This window comes from Prionailurus bengalensis, chromosome A2 (assembly GCF_016509475.1).
Source record: "Prionailurus bengalensis isolate Pbe53 chromosome A2, Fcat_Pben_1.1_paternal_pri, whole genome shotgun sequence".
Classification (NCBI taxonomy): Eukaryota; Metazoa; Chordata; class Mammalia; order Carnivora; family Felidae; genus Prionailurus; species Prionailurus bengalensis.
The window spans coordinates 2,758,319-2,773,034 of NC_057348.1; the positions used below are offsets into that span (position 1 = coordinate 2,758,319).

At 62.6% G+C, this 14,716-nt stretch overlaps 1 protein-coding gene across 15 annotated transcripts in view; it reads right to left on the bottom strand.

The window, feature by feature from the left end:
* Positions 1-1,319: 1,319 nt before the first annotated feature.
* The window catches only part of PIP5K1C (phosphatidylinositol-4-phosphate 5-kinase type 1 gamma), a 50,103-nt gene continuing 36,706 nt past the window's right edge, over positions 1,320-14,716 (bottom strand). For 2 of the 15 annotated variants that reach the window (XM_043586144.1, XM_043586149.1), the window contains exons 12-19: positions 13,323-13,484; positions 12,457-12,619; positions 12,311-12,343; positions 11,067-11,171; positions 8,389-8,509; positions 7,171-7,248; positions 4,411-4,494; positions 1,320-4,254 (exon numbers count right to left, since the gene is read on the bottom strand). In XM_043586144.1, coding sequence (XP_043442079.1) covers positions 4,252-4,254; positions 4,411-4,494; positions 7,171-7,248; positions 8,389-8,509; positions 11,067-11,171; positions 12,311-12,343; positions 12,457-12,619; positions 13,323-13,484 — 749 coding nt within the window. In that variant the 3' untranslated portion in view covers positions 1,320-4,251. Of the gene's footprint in view, positions 4,255-4,410; positions 4,495-4,833; positions 5,111-7,170; positions 7,249-8,388; positions 8,510-11,066; positions 11,172-12,310; positions 12,344-12,456; positions 12,620-13,322; positions 13,485-14,716 lie in introns of those variants that run through there. The other 13 variants (XM_043586147.1, XM_043586150.1, XM_043586158.1 and 10 more) reach the window with 10 other exon arrangements.

Consider the following 14,716-nt stretch of genomic DNA (forward strand, 5'->3'; position numbering starts at 1 on the left):
GTCACAGGAGGGCTCTGAGCAGGGACAGATGGGCTGGGGGCTGGGGGGCACGCTGGTGGAGTCCCTGCTGGACTCGTGAGGAGGATGGACCACAGCAGGCAGGTCCTGAAGACCCTCAAGTCCTGTTCCAAGCTCCCCCAGCCCACCCCAGAGGATGGTACCTGATATTCTAGTCGGAAGCTCTTCAAATGTTTGTCTTGGAGTACTTCATGACATCGTCCTAAATGCTAGCTTTGCATGCTCTGCTTGGAGCCAAGGCGCAGAGTGGGGCTGCTGGTAGGGAGGACTTTCAGAAGACCACCTCTTGATAACAAACCTGCTTTTCATGGGATGTGGGCTGGGGGGGGGGGGTCTGGCCTTGTAACTTTCTTTTCTTAATTTTTTTTTTTTAACATTTATTTATTATTGAGAGACAGAGCATGAGGAGGGGAGGGGCAGAGAGAGAAGGAGACACAGAATCCAAAGCAGGTTCCAGGCTCTGAGCTGTCAGCACAGAGCCCGACGCGGGGGATCGAACTCACAAACCAAGAGATCATGACCTGGGCTGAAGTCGGACGCTTAACCGACTGAGCCACCCAGGCGCCCCTGGCCTTGTAATTTCAAAATGCACATGTATCTTTGACAGTATCTGAATACTAATCTTTGAACATGACGTCATGGTGAGCACGTTCCAGATCGTCTCATCTGCACGTCTAGTTTATAAACGAGCTGTGCCGTTCTGCATCCTGATTTTAAAACTGGATTTCCAAGGTCCTGCTTACAAATGGGACCTTTCAAAGCAGTGCTTCTTGGATTGGAAATCCTGGACAAATACTTTTGCTATAAAAGGGGTCCATGCATTACTCAACTTGAGCAAGTTTGGCAGAACGAATACAAACTCTGGGGAGTGTTTGTTCTTTTACGCTGGGCTGCACTGATGTCAGAAAATTATACAAGTTTTCTGAGTTGAACTGGAACCCCAAGCAGGCCACGGCTATTAAGGCATCTAGGTCCTGTTATTTAAAACAATTTTTTTTTAATGTTTATTTATTTTTGAGACACAGAGTGCTACGAGGGGAGGGGCACAGAGGGAGACACAGAATCTGAAGGAGGCTCCTGGCTCTAAGCTATCAGCACAGAGCCGGACGCGGGGCTCGAACCCACGGGACCGCGAGATCGTGACCCGAGCCGAAGCGGGACGCCCAACTGACCGAGCCAATCAGGCGCCCCATTCCTGTTATTTTAAATCTTACCAAGGTCTCCTTCTGCTCTCGTTCAAAGTCAGTCCTCACGTTCTCAAGCAGACCACCGGCACGCACAGAGGCAGAGAGAACGAGGGCTGATGCTTATTACCCGATTTATTAGAGAGATCTCTCCAACGTAAAAAGAAGGAAGGGTGGCGGGGATGGGGAGCGGGGGCCCAGGGCTGCATATGTTATTTGGGGCCAGCAGCGGCTGCAGTTACAGAGGTGCCCACGGCTCTGGGTTTGAGCGAGACGGCATTCTGTGCCCGATGAGGCCGCGCTCCAGATTGTCACACACCAGACCATAGGGGCTGAGCACACGGAACCCCCTGAGAGAATTAAGACACACGAGGTTTGCAGTTTCGTTGTTTTGAAATCAGTTCGACCATAAAAACGAGATGGGGGCGGGGCAGGCGATGCAACTGAGCCACCAGAGAAAAGGCGGTGGAGGGCGTTGACCCGCAGTGCGGAGCCAGGGGCTGCAGCGACAGTACCACGGCAAGGGACCCCAACCGGAGGGGGAGTATTGCACTGAGCCAAGTGGTGGAGGGAGGGGGCGAGGCTGGACAGAGGCCAGCGAGGGCTCTCAGGAAGTTGCACCTAGACAGTCTCAGGAAATGCCTTTCTTTTGCACAGACTGCCAGCCAGCGCTCAGGCTCTCAGCTCTCAGGGACTGCAGCCATCAGAGACGAGCCAGGACGGGAGACAGGGTGTCGCCACGAAGGAATGTAGATTCCTGTGCTGGGGGTGGGGGGGTGGGTGACAGCTGGCTGGGTCCCGAGCCTTCCTCTGGGTGGGGGTGGGAGCTGGGAAAGGCCATGAATTTGCTACACATTATAAATAAAGTCTTGCCTTCCTGCCCCCTGCCCGGAAAGTAAGCAAACCCCTCCCATCGGCACAGTCTGCAGGCCACGCTAGCATCCACGTGACAGTTCTCTGAAAAGGGACAAAGGATGCAACCAGCACAAAAACAGGTCTCCAAGGGGGTCTTAGTGACCTGCACAAGAATAGAAACGTCATGATATCCAGGAGGCTTGCAAACTTCTCTTGTATCAGCATCCCAGCAATGCCTTTGTCCCGTGATGCAGGAAAGCCCAAGGGGGCCAGCAGGGCTCCCCTGCTCCCTCCTGAAGCTCCAGGTGGCTGAGCGCGCCCTGGACACGGGGCGCGCTGCTCCGGGACAGTGCCTGCTGCTCTGGTCATCCCCGCAGAACTCACATCCGTGCCCGGGCACGGGTTCTGACACCGGCTTCCGGGTGACACAGTGGTCCTTGTTAGTCATCAAGGTCTGAGATGCACCTTCGGACCTCTGTCTGCTCCGCCGTCATCCCCTTGATGGGAAGGGGTAGGGATGGACCGGCGACTTGTGGCATGCAGCCAGGGCACCCGCAGACAGATGCTGGTCTGAAATCCAGGTGAGGACGCTTCCCAGGGTCTGGACAAAGGCTCCTTGGGCAAGAGGGAGAGGACATGGTTTTGCTTCTAATCTGGGACACCCACAGGCTTGTTCCGACGGGTCGTCTGAGGGCTGTCTTCCCTGGGCTGCATGCTGGCACGTCCCGGGAGCCCCTGTGCCAGCAGCTAGGGGACAGCCCCCAGCATGCAACCTGGTTCTCCAGGGAGGAGCGGACAGCAGCCAGGCCAGCAGGCTCCCTCCAGGTGCACAAAGCGAGCCGGGTGAGGGGACACGAGGGCAGACGAGGGATCCACACAGGGAACAGCAGACTATGCAGCTCCCAAGGGACTCGGAAAACCAAACTCCTGGATCAGCAGGTTCTCCACCAGGGAGGCCAGGGCTGGGAGAAATTCTTCCAGGTGAGGCTTCTGCTCCAAGCCAGCTCCCAGCTCTCCCAAGTGAGCGAGCGAGCCAGCCAGTGGGGGGCAGAGTGGGCAGGGGGAAGCCACCCCCACTGTGTCACCTTTCAAGAGGTGGGAGTGCATTTGTGTGGGGGCAGGACAGACCCTGCGATGCTGTCGGCTCCCACCGTCCCCTCTGGACACGATGGGGTCTCTGAGCCCGGAAGGGGCTGCCCCTGCTGAAGATGACAAACTAGAAAATTTTTGTTTTTCACGAAGAATTTCTTCTCTTATCGTTTAACTCACAGATGCATCGCTGTCTTAAAAAACAAACAAACAAACAAACAAACAAACACACACCCATCCCAGTCCTGGGGGGCCTGGAACTGGACAGCTGGGCAGCCTGACCATGGGGGGGACCCCTGTGCCAGGACGTGATCTCCCGAAGTCCCACGGCCTGGGGCCCAACGTCTCCCTTCGCTTGGGCCCCTCTTCTGGACAGCGAGCAGGCCGTGTGGGGACCACAGGGAAGCCCACCGTCCTGAGCTTTGGCGAGAGGGGCGGCCGCCGGCCATTCCTACTCACAGGTCAGCTGGCAGGCAGGTGGTGGGAAACAGATGCAGAGATTACAGGCATCAGCGGGGTGGAGAGCCCCCGCCCCCCAGACCACCGGTCGGCCATCCCCAAGGACGGATGTCCCGTGCCTGGCCGCAACACCTAGCCAGGGGGGCCTGTGGTCCCAGGCACCCGGCGGGGCCTCCGTGGTCCTTCCTTCCTCGGCGCCCCGTCCAAGCGGAGAGGCGGAGCCTCGGAGTGTGGGTTTCAGCCTGGGTGACCGGCCCCCCTCAGAGGGCGCCAGGTCCCCGAAGACAACTGGCCTCGTTCCCTCGGCGAGACACATTCAAGCACAGCAAAGAACCACAAGGCGCGGCGGGGTGGTTTCTCTTCTTTTCCCATCACGTCCTTTTTTTTTTTTTTTTTTTTTTCCTTTTTTATCTTTTTCTAAAAAAGCACACGTGTGCTGCCGTCTTTGTGCAAAGAGTAAGGACCCAAAATAAATACATGATCGGACACTCAGGGAGGTTCACAGTCTCACAGGCGTAGGTAGTAGACGGGAGCTGGGGGCCGCGGCCGTCGTGGAGCGAGGTCCGGCGGGCGGGCGGGCGGCGCCTCCGGGAAGCAGCCAGGGCGGCAGCGAGCGCTCGGCTCTGGGTCGGTGACTGCATAGAAATTACTGCGAAAGGCAAGGGCGCGGGTGAGGACCCCCACCCCCACCCCCGCCCTGCCGCGAGGGCCCGAGCCACCGGCCCCCTCCCGCCCCGGGCCTCCGTTTCCCCGTCTGTCCCGGGGCCCGAGAGGCCCCGGGCGTGGCGGGCCGGGGCGCACTTACTGTGTCGCTCTCGCCGTCGGAGGCTGGGTGGACCTGCGCGCTATAGTGCAGCGGGGAGTACACCCAGCTCCTCTCGTCGGCGGGCTGCAGGGCGGGCGGGCGCACGTGCAGGAAGGGCGCGCAGAAGAGCAGGGTGCGAGGAGGCGCGAGAGAGGCAGGCGGGAGGAAGGAAGAAACAGAAATAAAGGAGGCGGACCCCAACGCGGACGACGAGTAGGCGGCTCAGCCCCCGCTGTCCTCTCCCCGACAGGCCCCAGCCCCACCTGGACGGCCCCCTCGGGCCGGCGGGGCCGAGCGGCGGCAGTGCGGGGTGGGCGGCGGGGAGCGGCGCGGTGCAGGGGCGGGGGGTGCAGGCAGGGCCCGGAGCAGCGGAGGGGAAGGGAGGGGCGTGGGGGCGTGGCCTGTTTGCTGTCCCCTCCCCTCCCGCTCGGCCCTCCCCCCCGGCACCCTCGCCTCGGTCCTAGCCCCGCGGGCGGCGCTCCGGCCTCAGTCCTGCCTGCTGTGCGGCCAGTGGGGCCGCCAGCTGGGGCAGGGCCCTGGGGACCCTCCGCTGGGGGTCCCGGGTGATGTGGGCAGTCGGGGACACAGGGTGGAGGCTGTTTCCTCGTGCCCCAAACGCACAGATAGCCGGGAGACACCCAGGCGCGGGCCACCCAGACAGCAAGCAACACAGGCCCAGCCAGGGGGTGCGCTCTTCCGGCTGTGACGGGGAAGGGGGTCGCCATTCTGGGTCGGACTGGCGGGGAGGGCACGTGTGCCCTCAGCACCCACCCACACGTGTCCGTCCTGGGTCTGCTCCCACCACAAGAATCCTCCCCACCCCCAGCCCCCTTCTCCTTTTTCTTTCTCTTCTCTCCTGCCCCCCCCCCCCCATTCTTCAGTGCCTGTAGACCTACCCCCTTGCCCCGCCTCTGCTGGGAGCAGTGGGCCTGAGCACGCACCTGCCCTGGCCACGCCCCCCTGGGCGTCCACGGCCCCCAAACCCACGGGGGCCACAACCCAAAACGCCCCCAGACCTGCCCCTCCTGCGTCCGACCCCGACCACCAGCCTCGCCTCTACAAGGGGTGGCTTCTTCAGGGCCTCGTGAAGGACAAGCACCAGCGTGCGGCCTCTACGCTCTCTGGGTGAGCCCAGGCCCTCCCGCCCCACCTTGGGGCCCCCGCCTCTGCCCACCCCACCCTGCCCCTCCTCCAAGCTCTTGCCGCGGGACCTGCCCCCACAGGCCAGAACTCCCCGGTACCCACACGAGGCACGGCCCGCCTCGGGGCACCTCGGCCAGCTCATTCTTGCCCCAGCACCCTGCCCAGGGGCCCCTGGCCCAGGGCTACACGCCCCCTGAGGGCTGTCCGCTGGCGGATGGACTCGTGCAGGGGCGCACAGGCCCTGCGGCTGCTTGCTGGTCACAGCACAACAAAAGCCGCTGCCTGCCCGGGAGTCCCCGCGCGGCGGGTGGGGGTGGGGGTGGGGGCGGGGAGGAGGAGCCGCCACAGATAGACGACCTGAGGGTAGCTGCCCCTGTAGGGCAAGAACGTGGGACAAGAGGGTCTGTGCCTGCACTCTGCAAAGGGCCTGCCCGCGGAAGCGATGGTGGGCAGCAGGACGCAGAACCCCGTGGTGACCCCACTAAGGTGGGGCCAAGGACACACGGTCCCAGGTTCTGCAGGCCCTCGGGCCTGACCCACCCATCTAGCCCTCTCGCTCTTCCCTCTCCTCCCCGGTGCCCCCCACTGGCTTCCGCTGTGCCCCCCACGGAGCCCAGCCTTCCCTCTCCCACCTCCCCACACCCCGGTGATTCTAGGTCAGGGTCAACCCCTCTCCAGGCAGCCTTTGCAAAGCACTCCCCTGGGGGCCCTCCGGGGCCTGCTCTTAGATCATCCTAGGGGTGTTGCATCCCTGACTCACGAGGACACAGCACGGCAGGAAGGCCTGGGGAAGCGGTTTCCACCTCTCGGGTTAGCTCAGTGCCGGCGACCAGGGATGCTCAGAGGCATTTGGGGCTGGGGGGTGTGAGCCTCTGAGGGGCCTCGTCTTGAGAACAGAAACTTACTTCAGGTACTCAACCTGTTCTGCCTGCTTGGAGCGCTGTGTGGCTCCGGGCAGGTTACCTGGCCTCTCTGGGCCCTCATTTACTGCTCATGATGCCAATTATCAGGCACCGATGCTGGCACTGCCGCATGAGGTGCACATAGCGTCCCAAACCCATTACGTAGAGGAGGGTCCCCGAGACACAGGGGCTGCCTGGGAGCCTGGACCCAGATTTTATGTAAACCGTGGGCCCTCGTGGGCTTCCTGGGGAGCCGAGACCTTGGTCCCTCCACTGTGGGAGGAGTATGGAAAGACCACCCCCCCCCTGCGGCTAAGAGCCTGGCTTTGCAGTCCCTTTGCTGACCCATGTGACCACCTGCTTCCACAGGGCAGACGCCCCTCGGGGAGCCATCGGCAGCGAGGTCTGACTATGGGACAAGTGTCCTCTGACCTGTCCCTGACTTGGGCGGGCTGGGGGGAGGGGCAGAGGCCGCCAGGGGCTGGGGTCAGATGCAGACCCCGCCGCCACGGCCACGTCCCCTTATCCCCGGCCGTGTGTGCCTACAGGCCCAGCGGTGACATCACCAGGGGACACGTGGCTGGTCTCGGTCAAGGTGCTTTCTTCCCCAAGTCCCTTCTCAGAGGCCACGGGACAGCCGGGACCTGTGGCTCCCTGCTGCCCAGGGTGGTGGGTCGGGGGCTGGGCTCCCTGGAGGCCTGCCGTGGTCACTTACAGTCCCTGAGGAGCTCAGCGTCACGGCCCGCAGTCGGCGATGCCGGGGAGAGTAAATCCAGTACCTCCCATCGGTGAACTGGGCGGGCCGGGCGAGCGGGGGGGAAGAAGCAGACAGAGGACAGGATGAGGCAGCGGAATCCGGCGGGGAGGTCAGGAGGGGAGGGCGCGGGGCAGGGGCGGGTAAGCCGACGGCCAAGCGGGAGGTGAGTCTGGGGGTGGCGGGGTCCCGCTCTGGCCCGCTACCTTCTCTGCTGCCTGCAGGGCCTGGCCACCCACTCAGGTGACAGGACCCAGACACGCACATCGAACACGGCCCCGGGGCCTCCTCGCACACTGATCCGCAGAATGGGACACAAACCAAGCCCCCCGGGGACGGGGAGATGACGGCGGGTGTGGGGACGCACACACAGTGCACCTGTTACGACTCCAGGCCAGACAGAGGCCCCAAGACAGACAGCAGTGTGGTGTTAGCTAGGAGACAGCGGTGCGGCAGGCCCCCAGCTCACGGGACCCGGGGCGGGGGGGGGGGGGGGGAGAGACGAGATCAAAGGTCCGGGAGGGAGACAGGCAGGCCCCTCCACTGCACGAGGCCACTTGGCCACCCGGCACCCATCTCACCCAGGCTCCCGGCCCAGCTAACCTGTCTACCTGTGGGAGATGCAGGGCGGGAGGCGACCCCCAGCTCTGGAAGAGAGGTCCCGGGTCCCCGGGTCCCCGGGTCCAGGCCCCTTCCTGCTGCGACAGACCCCACCTCCTCCAGGAGCAGCCGTGAGTCCTCGGCCACGAGGTTGGCAGCATGAAGCACACCTGTCCCACCTGCCCCTCGCCACAGTCCCCTTACCTCCCCGAGAACAGAACCCACCTGGCCGTACCCCCCACCCCCCTCCCAGCAGGAGAAGGGCCACGCAGCCTGCAGCCCTTAGCAGCCAGCCCCGGGGCTGCCCGGGACCTACGGGGCCCTGTGGGGCTCGGAGCTCGAGGACAGGGCAGTTCCCCTGACTTGGGGTGGCCCGGCCTGGAGGGCGCGGGGCAGGGCGTTCCCACAGCACGTGAGCGTGTGGGTGTAAATGCGTGCGAAGGCACACTGGGAGTGCGAGAGCGTGCGGAGGGGAGCGTTGACCCACGAGTGCACGTCTGTGTCCACAGGAGTGCCTTGTGAGCGCGTGAGTGCGTCTGGTCGAGGGCCTGGCGACGTCGGGAGCTGCAGGGGACTTACAAAGTAGATGTCAGTGGCGGGCGTGTCCTCCTCATCCGAGGCCTGGCTGGCGGGCTCCGAGGCCTGGCTGGCCGTTTCTGCTTCGGCAGCAGCAGAGGCGCAGGCTGGGGAAGCCTCCACCCTGGGGACACAGGGACACGGAAGTCCTGGGGGCAGGGCTCTGGACGGCACCCACCTGCCCCAGCCCCCGCCGCAGGGTCCTGCCTGCCCCCTCCCCTCTCATCAGTGGGGCAGCACAGACGCGAAAGACTCAGGAGGCCAAATAAAACAGAACCTCCCCATCACTGCTGAGGCCCAGGAGATAATCGGCCCTCCCGCGAACGGGTGAGCACACACCAGTGGGCGGGCAGGTCCCGGGGCCACCATCACTCCCCGTGCGACCCTGAGGGTCCTTTCCCGTCCGAGCCTCAGTTTCCCCATCTGTGGAGGAGGGACGCCGGCACCCACCATGTCGGGTCAGAACCTCTTTCTCATCTTCACCGAGCACTTCCTCTGGGCCAGGCCCTTTCAGGAACCTTGCCTGAATTCACCCAGCGACCCTCCACTGGGGAGGGGACTGCCACCCTCCTGAGTTACAGACAGGTAACTGAGGCTCCAGATGGAAAGTGAGGCGTGTCCTAAGCCGAGTGACCGGGGATGGATTCCAGCTCCTGAGCAGAATGACAGGCTCTGAGATGGGGGAGCACCTCTACCCTTGGAGGGATGGGCTGTTTTAGGGGCAAAGACCGAAAGACGCGTTATACTGTTAAGAATTCAGTTAAGGGCAAAAAAGCCACGGGTAGCAGAAACCGCTGTGTGTGCACACACGGGTCTGTGCGTGTCAAATAAATTCTATTTTTTTTTTTACTGTTTATTGTTTTTTAATGTTTATTTTGAGAGAGAAAGAAATAGCGCGACATCAAACGTGAGAGGGGGGAGGGGCAGAGAATCCCAGGCAGGCTCCAAGCCATCCGAGCAGAGCCCGATGTGGGGCTTGATCTCACGAACCATGAGATCACGGCTTGGGCTGAGATCAAGAGCCAGCTGCTCAACTGAATGAGCCACCCAGGCGCCCCTCCAAATAAACTCTGCATGGCAAAGTGCAGCCTGGGAATGTGTGTCTGTGAGAGTGAAGTAAGGTCTCTCGAAACGCAATGGAAATTTTAAAAAGCACATAAAGCGGAAATCGTGACAGAAGCGAGAAAAATTCGATCACGATGCCGATTGTAGGACCAAACACACCAAAGAGGAGAAACGAGGATGTGACACAACTGAATGCCATCAATCGATACATCAGACAGAGCGGGCTCAGAACTTTCCATCCCTTCACAGAGAACACACGTTGTTCACACACGTCCACTGACCTTAAACAATGAACTCTGTGGGGCCCCTGGCTGGCTCAGTCAGTTGAGCATCCGACTTCGGCTCAGGTCATGATCTCACAGTTCGTGAGTTCCAACCCCACATCGGAGTCTCTGCTCTCAGCGCAGAGCCCATTTCGGATCCTCTGTCCCCCTCTCTCTCTGCCCTTCCCCCGCTTGCATTCTCTCTCCCTCTCCCTCAAAATAAACAAACATTTAAAAAACAAAATCTGGGGGCGCCTGGGTGGCGCAGTCGGTTAAGCGGCCGACTTCAGCCAGGTCACGATCTCGCGGTCCGGGAGTTCGAGCCCTGCGTCGGGCTCTGGGCTGACGGCTCGGAGCCTGGAGCCTGTTTCCGATTCTGTGTCTCCCTCTCTCTCTGACCCTCGCCCGTTCATGCTCTCTCTCTCTCTGTCCCCCCCCTCCAAAAAAAATAAAAATAAAAATAAAAATAAAAAACAAAATCTGTATTGGAGCAGAAAGGCTAAATGTTCTTAAAACATACGTGGATTTTCTAGGCTGCTTCCTTCAACTTAAAGCTAAGACTAGGTACTGAAAATGTAAAGAAAACAGTCTTCAAATACTCCAAAGTTGGGAGACACTCCTAAATAAACCTTGCAGCAGGGTCTCCATGGACGTGGGGGCGGATGGTTCTCTGGGGGCGTGCGGGGCAGGGCACGATTCTGGCCACAGGTGTCCCCAGACACCAGCCCCATGTCCTCTGGGGGCCAAGAGCCACTGCCTCGGGTCAGAGAGGACGTGAGAAGCGAAATGACACGCTTCGGCAGGCCAGTATAGACGAGCCGCTTCTCGCTGAGCCCACGGACGGCGGCATTGGCGCCGGGTGGCCCACGCGCGGCCGGGAGCGCCTCCTTGTCTGAGACACACGGGAGCCTGAACCCCCGTCTGCGCCGGAGAGGCAGGAAAGCGCACGGAAACAAACCAGGAGGAGTCCGTGAATCGGGCACACGACACGACGGGGGAAGCGGGCTGAGCCCAGAAGGCTCCCTGGGGAGCCGGGGCCCCACTCCTGCCACCTCGGGGCTCCAGGCTGGGGACCCCAGGGGCTGAGGAAGAATCCCAGGACTGGCGCACAGCCGGCGGCTCTGCCGGAGACCCGAGGCGCCGGAGGAGCCCCTGCGCGGATCGCCCACTTCCCGCTGCCCGCACCGCCCCTTCCAGGGCCCCATTCCCGGCCCCAGAACGCGGACCCCATTACCCAGCCTGCCTCGGGGGCCAGCTGGCCACGTGGCCACGCTCAGCCAATGGGATCAGAGCAGAAGCCAAGCGCAGAGTCGGGCAACGGGACGGCTGCCGGCCCGCTGGCTGGTGACTCACCCCGCGTCTTCCTCCTTGGGGACCACGATCTCCACGCTGCACGCGGACTCCACCTGCACCGTGACCTGCTGCAGGTCCTCCTCCACGTGTGTCTCCTCTTGGGACCTGGAGGCAGTGGGAAGCTGCACCTCACGCTCTCTCTCCTCACCGGAACTCTGCCCCCCGGGGGTGGGGGTGCACCAGGCAAGCTCCAGGCCGGTGGATCTCCAGTCCTGGTGGGAAGCTGGGAGCCTCCGTGGGGTGCTCCCTCTGGGTGCCACCTGACCAGCGCCCTGAGCTGGCCCAGCTCACCCCTGCGGTCTGCAAGGGGGCAGGGACTGACAGTGACCCCAGTACCAGCAGGGGAATAATGTGTGAATGGTGGCCCGGATCCTGCCCACCCTCCTGGGGGTAGCTGGGCCCTGGCCTGGAGGTGGGGTGGTTCCGCGGGGTTCAACGATCCAGGCCCCTGATGTAGACGCGTCAGAACATTCGGGCCGCCAGGAATGGACAATGTCTCCACAGAGCAACACCAGAGAGCAAAAAGGTTGTGGAGGCTGGAGGGGGCAGCTGGACAGAGGGAAACGCTTTCCACCGAAAGTGCTTTATGCCGTAACTTTCTCTCCAACTGGCAGGAATATTTAACCCCCAAACTAAGGAAGGCAAGCCCTACAGGTCGTTGTAAGATCCAGCAAGAGGAACCACCCAAGTGCGGGGTGGGTGGGGTGGGCAGGCGAAGCCCTGTGACGTGGAAGAGAAGCAGCGGGGGCTCCACGTGCTCACAGCCGGCCTTGACCTGTAAGTGTGCACAGCAAGGGGCCTGCGGTGGCACAGGCCTCTGCTTGTGTCAAGACGAAGGCAGAAACAGGCCGTGTGTACGTTTTCTCATAAGCTCATAATGTAGTTCCAGAAAGAGACAAAAAACCAAAAGACCCATCCAGGGGTGGCCCCCATGGAAGGGAACGGGCATGGGGGGGGGCATTCACTACATTCTCTTTTGTACCCCTTAGAATAAAAACTAATAAAATTAAAAGATCAACAAACAGGTGCAGGGAAGGGAGTGGGAGGGTGGGAAGAATTACAAAGTGACTCACGATTCTGTGCACTTCTAGGCCCTAACGTAAATCCGCGCCCAGGCAAGTGGTCAGAGAGGCGGGGCTCTGGGCGGGAAGGCAGACGGGGTGCGAGGGGGAGGGGAGGAGAGAGGAGAGGCCTTGCGGGGAGACCGTGGGGCCAGGTGGGGAGAAGCTGGGGTCTCATCTCACCGGCCATCCTGTCCGGAAGACTGTGTGCGCCGCCTACGGAGAGACGCAAGCAGGTGGAACCGGTGGCGGAGGCAGCCCGCCCCACCCGGTACAGGGGATGTGGCCACGCCCCCGCCTCGCGGAGGGAGACGCCCCCGGCCCCTCACCGGTACCGTGGCTGCTCTGAGGTCTCCGAGGGAGATCGCTCTGGGATGGAGAGGGACGTGGAAGACAGGGTTGTGGCGATGGAGGCGGTGGTGGCCTCCTCAAAGGATGGCGGCGTGCAGGGCAGGAGGTCGGGCCGGCCTGTGGGGAGGAGGCTGTGGGCGCCTGCAGGAGCCGGGCCCCCAGGGCAAACCTTCCGGGCCTCTGGCTCCACCTGTGGCTCGGCTCACCTTCTGCACCCATGCCCCACCCCCACCGGCCACCCAACACTACGTCCTGCTGGCCAGCTTTAAGAGGGCAAATGCATTCCAATTTACCCCTGGCACAACAGCTTCCAGCAGCCCACCCGTCCTGGAGGCCCACAGGTCCTGCTCCACCTGCCCACCTCCTTGCTCACTCCGCTGCGACCGCACAGGCCTCTCACTGTTCCTCCAACGCGCTAGGCCTACTACTGCCCCAGGCCCTTTGCACATGCAGTCTCTCCCTTGATGCTATTCCCCCAGACCCTCCCTGTCTGGCATCTTTGACTCCTTAACCCTGGAAACTGGGAGGGACCTTCCAAAACACCATGCCCAACCCCATCAAGTGCTTCATCCCTCTGGGTGTCTGCACACCTGGTGATGGGGTGGGTCACCTCTCCCTCCGCAGCACTCCCCAGAGGGCTGTAGATCTCAGACTGGGATGGGGGCGGGGTGACTGTGACCCAGGCCCTTCCCATCCAAGTACCAGCTTCAGGGAACCTTTTCTCACACTGGGGTGCTCCCTGCGTCCCCTCCCCTCTCGGCCCCCCCAGGGACGTCGTCTTTCCCCAGCAGCCCCCTGATCTCTCCTGTCACCGAGGCGCCCGCTCCCCAGCCTGCCCGGTCACCTTCGTCCTCCAGCGTGGGGTAGCTGCGGGCCCCCCGAAGGTCATACTGGGCATCTTCCCGCTCGCTGGGGATCTGGCTGGCCGAGAAGGCGGCCGTGGGCCCCAGGGGCTTGACAGCCAATGACGCACCACGGCCCTTCTTGGACGGGGAGGACTTCAGGGCTGTGGAGAGAGGCACACTGGCGCTCAGGGGCCGCCTGGGAGCCCCCAGCAACCCTGAGGCAGGGGCCCCCAGCCCCCATCCCTCCTGTGCGCGGAAGCCTGCTCGCCACCCCCGCGAGGCCCGCTGCCTGCACACATGGCCCCCGCTGCCCGGCCTCCAGCCCGGCCCTCAAGCCTGGGCGACGAGCCGCTGTCTTTGTGGAGAAAACCCTGCCCTGCTTTCTACCCGGCTCTGCCTCGGGAGGCACCAGGAGGCCCCCTTGTCGCAGCCCGCCCTGGCTGTGGCCTCCACTTTCAGACAGGAAAGAGAAGGCCTTGGGGCGTGCAGGGCTCAGCACCAAGGGCCTGGTCCAACCTGGGACCAGCGGCCTGTGGAATGCGGCTCAGCCCTTCCGGGCCCCAGCATCCTCGCCTGTAACAACAGGGTCGGACAAGGTGGGTGAACCCCGCAACACCCTCGGCACCGGGCCCAGCCCACCGGCCCCCGTCACAGTGTCCTCCCCGTCCCTGCTGCGAGCTCTGGCCCCGGGACGGCCGGCACAAACCCCAGCACACAGTACGTGCTCAATTCGCCTTGTGAACAGCCCTCCGGTACCTGGAGGCTGGTGAGCCCCCCAGACCACAGTGAGAATGACGCCCCAGGAGAGGTTCCAAGGCATGGCACGTGGACGCCGATGAACAACCCACTCTCAGGAGACAATCCCACTGCCGTCAATTTCAAGCTCCCCGCTAGATGTCACTGAACGTGGCGTTGTGTTGGCTCGACGAGCCGGCTCCAGGTGACCAAGCTGGGTCACGGCCCACACAGGCCTGGCCCAGGCCGGGAGAGCAGGTAGGCACTGGGCACTTAACACCTACTGTGTGCCAGGCCCCAGCCTAGACACTGGGGACACAGAGCGACCAAGGCTGACGAGAACGCTGCCTTCTGGGGACACAGGGTGCGGGGGGCAGATGGCGGACAGACACACGGGGAGAAAGGCCCCTTCTGGGATGTGTGCCGGGATCTGGGACTCGAGGCCCAACAGACACCCAGGGGGCAAGAGCCGCCTCTGTCCTGCGTCCTCCTCGACAATGCCGGGTCCTGGCTGCTGACCGGCCGCCTCCGCGTCCACCAAGGTGGCTTCCTCGGTGACGGCACGAGGCTGTAAGTGGTCCCCCTCAATGTGCACCGGTGCAGGGTCAAGCCCAGCTGCTGCGTGTGTACAGATGGGGAAACTGAGGCACAGGGCGGG